The following is an 8,214-nucleotide window of genomic DNA, read 5'->3' on the forward strand; positions in this document are numbered from 1 at the left end:
GGATTAATAAAGTTATCTATCTATGTAACTTTTGGCTCTGGGTTGCAATAATTGTGTAACGTTCTACAGCAGTAGTCACACACCACCAACTATATAACTGATTTTGGTGAAACTGGATCATATTTTATGGAGAAAAACAGTTTTCTGATGTCTTTCCGCTGCTTCACCTAAACTGTCTTTGACTGAGTTTCCTGATGGAAAGGAAGCTTTAATTAGTTGCTGAAATAAGTTAACCACCAAGGTAGTGAACTCCGTGTTGCCTGGACTGGGAGCTCAAAGCACCGGGGGGAATGTTTGTATATTTGCACCGCTAGCAAAGGACTGGACTTTGGACTGCTAGGAGCAGAGCTGGTGTCGTGCCAGAACTGAATCAATGCAAGCAGGCAATGTGCTCATCAACCTCTGTGGATATGGCAGAGGCTCAAGGACCTAAGAAGACATTGATGGAGGAAGCTAAAAAGAGAAAAGGAGAGAGAAGCAGCCAGACAAGAGTGGCAAAGTCGTTGGCGAGAACTTTGTAAAATAAAAGCCTGCAGACAGACGGCGAGCTGGCCTTCTTGCTGTTGGCGTAGTCAGTTATATTAGTTGCTTGCTATGTCTGTTGTTGCACTTGCTTGATGTTTGGCTGTGTTAGTAACAATGTCAAATAGCTAGTTTTTGATCGTAAGTAATGTAATCATAAGCTGTCTATATTTTCCAGTGTTATTGCAACTGGGGGCGTCAAATCGTAACAAATACCAAAACTTACATAGTGTTTCTGTAATGAACAAAGAATTGAGATCCTTTCCCATGCTCAGTTTGATGAATTTGTTTCAGCTTTTAGAATTTAACTTGAATTGTATTCAAAACAGAGAGAGTTAGTTAGAAACTACAGCAATTAGGGAGAACAATAAAGATCAATTTCCACACAGCAGACAGAGGAAATGTTCTAGTGACATGTAGAGTGTATGTTCTATAATGGGTTTACCTGAGAACCTCCTCTGCGCCCGGAAGTCTCTCATGAACTCAGACTCAGTGAATAGTAAGTCATACATCTTGTCCACACCAAACTTGTACACCCCGTTGATGTATTGCCTGCCACTCAGGTCCTCGTGGAAGGCCTGCACCTCGCCTGCACAGAAGAGTGTTTGTGTGTGTGACCGTGTAGTGGGGTGAAAACTGAACAGATGAACATTTAAAAATCACACATAAAAAGAACAGTGATCAACAAATTCACTTATGGTTTATGTTAAGGAGGATGACTGCATTTTCTATTTTATGTGTGAAATAACACACACACCTTCGTTGTGCGTCTCGCATGAGTCGCTGAGCTCAGTGGGCAAGTCCTCGTTGTCGTTGAGGTCCAGTGACGGTGAAGGGGTGTGGCTGCTCGGCTGGCTGCTGCGGTTCTCAGGCATGGGGAGTGTCAGGAGGTCTGCATCAGGGAGAGGGCTGGGTACATCCTCAACAGGGGGCAGGTCATACTGCTGGACCAGGAAGAGCCAAAATGGCAAGGCGAGTTTATCTATACAGCACATTTCAAAGTGCTTTACATAGAGCAGTGGTTCCCAACCTTTTTCATTAAGGGAGCCCTTTTCTATCATTGAGAAAACTGATGACCCCTGCTTGAATTACATATTTTATGGATATTTAATATTTTATTCAAAACTATACAATGAACCAAAATAGTGAACTCAGTAACTGCAGGCAGTTTATATAAAACAAGTGATTTAGACGAATTTTGATATTTGTTTACATAATACAGACAATTCTCTGTTTGCATTATGTAATTTTTTAATTGTTGTTAAGAATAATACAAACTTAAAAGGAAAATCCATGTTTTCTTCTCCCTGACACTTGGCCATTGTTTTATTAGACAATTTACATTTATTCACAGAAGAGAACCAAACGCTGCTAACAGGCTTACTGTGTAAATTTGCTCAAATGCTCTGCAAAGGCCTCTCAACCCCATAAAGAGCTTTGGCAACCCCGAGTGGGGGGGACAAGGTACCCAGGTTTGGAACCACTGACAAAAAGCATAAAATAGATTAAACAGATAAAACAGAAAGCAGTGCAATTTCTAATAGAAAGAATAAATAAAGATTCAAGGAGCACAAAAGCAGAAAACTATAACATATTTAAAAGGCCACCATGTTTTTACAGTTGACCAAAACGGACAAACCAAACACCAGATACGGCGTTTTGCATTTTAATTTATAGTTTCTCCTACACGCTTGGAATTGAATTCCATTTTCAATTCAATTTTATTTGTATAGCGCCAATTCATAACAGAAGTTATCTTAGGATACCTTTTTAAATACAGCAGGTCTAGACCGTACTCCTTGTAAAATTATTCACAAGGACCCTACAGTTCCCACCATGAGCAAGCACTTTGTGATGGCAGCAAGGAAAAACTTGGAAGGCTGAGAGTAAAGGCTTTTGCACACAAGTCTGTTTTTTTCATCCGAACATTTTTTTTTTTCGGTTAGATTTTCTGCTTTATTTCACACCAGTCATATGAGCACAGCACACAGACAGAGCGGGGACACAGCTCAGTCACATCCAAATACAGAATGATTAGATTAGATTAGATTAGATTAGATTAGATAGATACTTTATTCATCCCCAAGGGGAAATTCATTGTGGGTAGAGAGTGACGACAGCAGAGCAGAGGAACCTCTGGTGGAGATAAGTAACGGAGAAATTGAGAGAGAAGGAGAGAGACAGAGAGACAGACAGCAGCAGCGAGCAGACAGCTCCTTCATCAGCAGGTCACAGGACTTTTTAAAATACAAGGCTCCACGGTAAAGTTAGCAACAGTAAATGGAACATCTGGTTAGACCTAAAAAATAAGCTTCCGTGGTTGACGTCATCGTCTAGTTAGGTTTAGGAAAAGATTCTAAGTTACATCATGTACCTGACAGGGGTACATAAATAAAAGAAACAAACCTGACATATAAGTGTGGAAATTAATGTACTTTTGGTTTCACACGCCACACTAACAGCAGTCTCCTGGGTCAATGTCCTGTGTTTGTTTGATCCACCCACCATCTCCATATCTAAGCTTTTCAAACTACATCATCTGACTTTGACGCCGGACGCATCCAGAAATGACCCTAGAGGGCTACCCACAGGGTCATATTTTGAAGAAGAGGGCCACTGACCAAGCGGCAGTATTTGACAACTTGGGAGTGAGAGCAGGTTGATCATAGGGACAAAAGTTAGAGATATAACAGCACGAACAGAATTAAATTATTACATTTGTTGTATGAATTTTGGATTCTAAGAGCTTCCCAACAGTTTAAAAAACAACGTAGTATTTGAAATATCCACTACTGTACAGACAGTACACCAGTTGAAGTTCTGAAGAATACATTTCAAAATATAAATTCTTGCAATTGCTTACCGTTGCATTCACCATAGTGCAGGTTAGGAACAATTGAAAATGTACGATCCCTTGTGCAAACTGTAAGAAGCTTCTGATGGCACACCGGTTTTACAAGATCTTGTTTATTTAGGTGGGTCGTGTGGGAGGGGACTCCCTGGGGACATTGAAAGGTTTCTATGGAGTTTCAAGAAAACCTTAATATTATTTCTTATTGCTGTTACTCCTTTGGTTATTCTAATCAGAAGTTATCCACTCTTGTTGTTGTCTCAAAGGCGAAAACTTTCTTCAATGGAATGAAACATGTAGCGTGTTACCAGAACCAGCCCACAGTCGTATACATTAACAATACAGTGCTACATGTTTATATTTGTTGTCCATTTTTTGTTTATATATAATACTTTAATATCTACTTGCCTGTACATAATAGCTAAATAGTATGTTTATGTTTGTTTAGTTACATGTCTATGTGTACAGTCTTATACAATTGTTCTCGGCACTAAAAGCTTACAATCAAATTTTATGTTTAAAGATAACCAGCCTGCTATCAGGCTGGCTTGAACAGTGAGTTAATCTCAATAAGGCCTCATATTAAAATGCCCAACTTTACAGCAGAAATAAACATGTTTAGAGCCTGGTACGAAGAACATAGCTAATTTCCCTGTTAATAAACATGTATGTATATAACTTATAACCGTTTATATTATATTAAGGCTTGGTGGGTACTTTGACTGATGGGTGCTGTCATAGGTGGCTGTTTTCTGTAACCAGGTAGCCTCTTTTTGCATTTTGCGGTTAGCCGGGAGTCAGGACTGCCAAAATGGTGACGGCCAGAGCCGGATGAATGGCTTTTCAGAAATCTATGGGGGACGTCACATAAGTCCATTTTCAATTAATACTATGGTCAAGTACTGGTGTTTTGTCACACCCCTCTCCATACAGATGCACAAAGTACCCTTTAGCATTACCCCCTACATTTTTACAAAAATATCTGAACTATCTACTCCTGCCATTTTCAAAACAGGCTTGTTACTTTAGTTTTAATGCATTTAAAGGGAAATATTGATTAATTTATTTTTTACTTTACTTTTTGCATTACTGTACACCTTCCCAGCATCAAGACATAACATGACAAAAACAATGCAATAGGAAGTAGACCAGAGAGGGAGACTCGACTCTGTTTGAAGCCGGTAGAAAAGTCCTTCAGAGAAACCAAGAGAGTACATTGTTCTTTTCAGAGCCTGTACTTTTTGTTACTTTTTCTTGCATAAAGAAGCTGAATCAGTACTTCTACTTGACTTGCACTTTTGCCACCTCTGTGTGAGTCCAATGTAACCCATCCAAATAAGGTGACATAGTGTAAAGAACGTTTTTTTGTTTTTTATTTTGACCTGTGTCATGTTGTCACAGTAATGGCAGTAATATGTCATGCAATGTATTTATTTTAACCCAAAACATAATATTTTCCTAAACCTAACCAAGTAGTTTTGTTGCCTAAACCTAACCAAACACTTTAATGTTAACACTGTGTTAAAAAGGAGTCTCATACACCATCTTATGCACAAGGGTACCTTGTGATTCGTCATGAGATTCCAAGGGGCGTGACAAAGTGGCGTCAGTATTTGAAGATGTGGGATGACGACATGTTTTCCTGCTTACTCACAGGGACTGAAGAATCGGCGCTGGGTAGCTCCAGCGTGACGTTGTTAGGGAAGACTTTGTGGGGCAGGAGGGGGCTGACATCTGGCTTGGCTTCAGTGTTCTTGGCGGTGTTGCTGGTGTCGTTGTGCTCGTTGTTTTCCTCAACGGGCAGTTCTTCATAGTACCTGCACCATGGAGACGGACAGCAGCTGTAGGTCAAGGTTACCAGCTTGCTGCACACTGCCCGCACTGGGCTACACACATGCATGAGCATGGGTGTGATGGATGCGGTCATGGTTTTTGGTTTACTTTATTGATTCTCCTGCAAGATGGACTATTTGGATCCCTGATAAATACCCAATGCAGCTTTTAAAACACATTTATTTCTTAAGGCTGACATATTCCGTTACTTCTCTTTTACTATGACTGCTCACCAGAATGGAAACTAATCATTCATGCACACTCATACATTGCACAGCACCGGTGTATTAGTGTGTGTCATATCTAATTGATCACCTACTGTTTATGAATAAGGAAGTAAAGGAAGGAGCAGCCATGTCAGACACAGATAACATACACAAAAACATGGTTACACTTGGAATATTTTTCACCATAAGTGAGGAAGGTGTAAGGTGAAATGGGACATATGATGGAAGCACGTTGAGTGGTATGTTTATGGTTGTGTTTAATACTCACCCCATGGTGTTGAAGTCCTCATCAGGAGGGACATAGTCCTCATCATCACTGGTCAGGCCAAGTTCGTTACCATAACACTGGTGGACAAAGTGCCACAGCTCTTTCGGACATAAAGGCTGAGAGAGGAAATACAAGTGAGAGGAGAGAGACACGGGGACAAAGAGAGTTTATCAAATATCAAAACAGAACTTTGGTTACAGATAATGATGACATATGTTAAAACTCAAAATAAGAAATACAGTGCACAGGTGTGGTGTGACCATTGACAGTATAGATAGTGGACAGAGCTTCTGGGTCTGTGAAGTGAAGCCAACTTGCTGTGGTCTTAAACCTGCATTCTTTCCAATGGCCAGCAGTGGGCAGCTCAATGGGCTGCAAAAAAGAAGATGAGCCTAATGACTTGATTTATGAGCTCAGTAAACAGTTTCCTAATGAGTTTATGGCCTCAATCTCTAGTTTCAGTCTTCTTCCATACAGCATGATGTTGATGATTCCATTTAGAGTAAAATAGACCATAAAGCAGGGTATGCTTTACGGCGGGGCTACCTTGTGACTGACAAGTCATTCTCAGTGAGTCCGTCCAGCTCAACGCACCAATTGATTATAATCAATTATTATTTCACCATCCAGGAAGAATGATGGTGGCAGGTCTTTTCAGGTTCAACAGTAACATAATACAGTAAATGTGATGTAATCTCACCTTCTCCAGGAGAGCATTCTGCCACAGTCTGAACATCATCATGTACGTCCGGTCCCTCGCCCCAAATGAGGTCAAAAAGTGCTGAGAGAAGAATATATTTAACTGTCAGATGAAGAAATTATGAGAAAGGCGTTTTTAGTGATGATGTCCACAGTATCTGGGAACACAAATATATTGAGTTGTTTTGAACAGTGTCAACATGCCATCAAAAGCACCATACTGTATAATAATGCATATTAAAGCTAGAGTCGCTAACTTCTATAAAATAACATTATATTTTCTGAAACTTTCAGTCTTCATAGTCAATCAATGATCCAACTAGGATCACAGCAAATTAAAATAAAGAAAAACCTCCATCCCTTTTTCTTTCCTTGTTGTACTTAACTTGTTGGTACCCAGTTTGAATAATATCCAGTTTTCATAAATAGAGGAAACATTTCAACCCATGTTCAGGCACATTTATATCCGAGCATTATATATTAACATTTGAAATGAAATGAGATTGTATAGCAGTATATGAAAGTGAGGATGTGGAGCTGCCTACCTTCTCATTGTCAGTGCACAGCTGGATTGCGTTGGGAATGAGGCGGGCTGTCTTTTCCTTGGTCATGGAGCAGATGTCCTTCAATCGAACCATCAGCTTGTGAGTAAAGAGGAGAAGTTGTCACTGTAGAGGTCGATTACCAAAGATACATTAAAATAAAAAATATTGATTTTGCGAGTGTGCAACTTCAATTTGAGTAAATGTGGCACCATTTTGTACAGTTCAGGTTCTTGAATGTGGTCCAGAGTGTTTATGGAAAAAACTATCAATCACAAAGTACAATCTATCCAGTCAATGACCCCTATTTTATAGTACAAAAAGTAAGCACTTTATATGAATTACATTCTAAGGGTTCTCTAGTTAGATAAAGTTCCTCACCAGGGTTTCCCATCGGAATATGTTACTGTAGAAACAAATCCAGTTCTCTGAAAGGTAGAGGCGTCCCTGCAGGAGGATGTCCCGCTGCAGGGCACAGGAATAGTCTGGAAGGAGTTAAAGGTCAAAGGTCAAGAAATAACAGATGTGTTTGGAAACAGTGAGCATCAAAGTTCAAGAGTCACAAGTCCATAACGTTCCATAGCGAGGGACAATAGGTAATGTGGGAAAGATGAAAGCAGCATTTCAGCAGTTAGGGCCTACATGGGATCAACACTTACATAGTAATTGTCCTGTTTACACTATAGTTGACTGTATGCATATCTGTGTTATTTGGACTCACCCACAATGAGGCGCTCAGTGTCAGGCAGCTGCTTGAAAAGCTTCCTGAAGTCCTCATTCCGCTGCTTGTAGGTGGGACTCAATACCTGCAGAGGACGCACAGAGACAGACAGAAAATGTGTATGTATACATGCACACAATACAGCCAAACAATGTATACAAGCACACAAAACACACATTTATCACTCATTTTCCATGCAGGTCAGAGAAAGTGAACTTTGAGAGTGCAAAAAAAATTCTTATAGCGTGACAGAAATGATATAACCTCTATAGAAGTTGTCAGTCGGTTCACAGACCAGACTGAGATTTCTCAACAGCTGTTGGATTGATTGCCATGAGACACTCATGGTCCTGTGATGATGTGTCTTGCTGACTTTGTACCACCAGCAGGTTGCAAAAGTTGTAGTTCAGAACAACCCAGTCTCATATAAAAACGTACCCTGGCTACGTTGGTCCAAAGTGCAAAAACGTAGAGGGGTTACAATAATGGCCCTTAAATTGTATCACTGTTACATTTTTTCTGCCTATTCTTTTCATATTGTTTTGCGTCCA

The 8,214-nt window shown here is 40.1% G+C and overlaps 1 protein-coding gene across 1 annotated transcript in view; it reads right to left on the reverse strand.

The window, feature by feature from the left end:
• LOC118331258 (protein Aster-B-like) overlaps nucleotides 1–8,214 on the reverse strand; it is a 26,154-nt gene that overhangs the window by 11,390 nt on the left and 6,550 nt on the right. Inside the window, exons 5-12 of the mRNA XM_035666062.1 lie at nucleotides 7,664–7,748; nucleotides 7,324–7,427; nucleotides 6,946–7,041; nucleotides 6,402–6,482; nucleotides 5,702–5,817; nucleotides 5,028–5,190; nucleotides 1,280–1,466; nucleotides 968–1,111 (exon numbers count right to left, since the gene is read on the reverse strand). Of these exons, the coding sequence (XP_035521955.1) occupies nucleotides 968–1,111; nucleotides 1,280–1,466; nucleotides 5,028–5,190; nucleotides 5,702–5,817; nucleotides 6,402–6,482; nucleotides 6,946–7,041; nucleotides 7,324–7,427; nucleotides 7,664–7,748 (976 nt within the window). The remainder of the gene's footprint in view (nucleotides 1–967; nucleotides 1,112–1,279; nucleotides 1,467–5,027; nucleotides 5,191–5,701; nucleotides 5,818–6,401; nucleotides 6,483–6,945; nucleotides 7,042–7,323; nucleotides 7,428–7,663; nucleotides 7,749–8,214) is intronic.

The sequence above is a fragment of the Morone saxatilis genome, unplaced genomic scaffold, assembly GCF_004916995.1.
Source record: "Morone saxatilis isolate NCDOM2014 unplaced genomic scaffold, NCSU_SB_2.0 Contig20, whole genome shotgun sequence".
Classification (NCBI taxonomy): Eukaryota; Metazoa; Chordata; class Actinopteri; family Moronidae; genus Morone; species Morone saxatilis.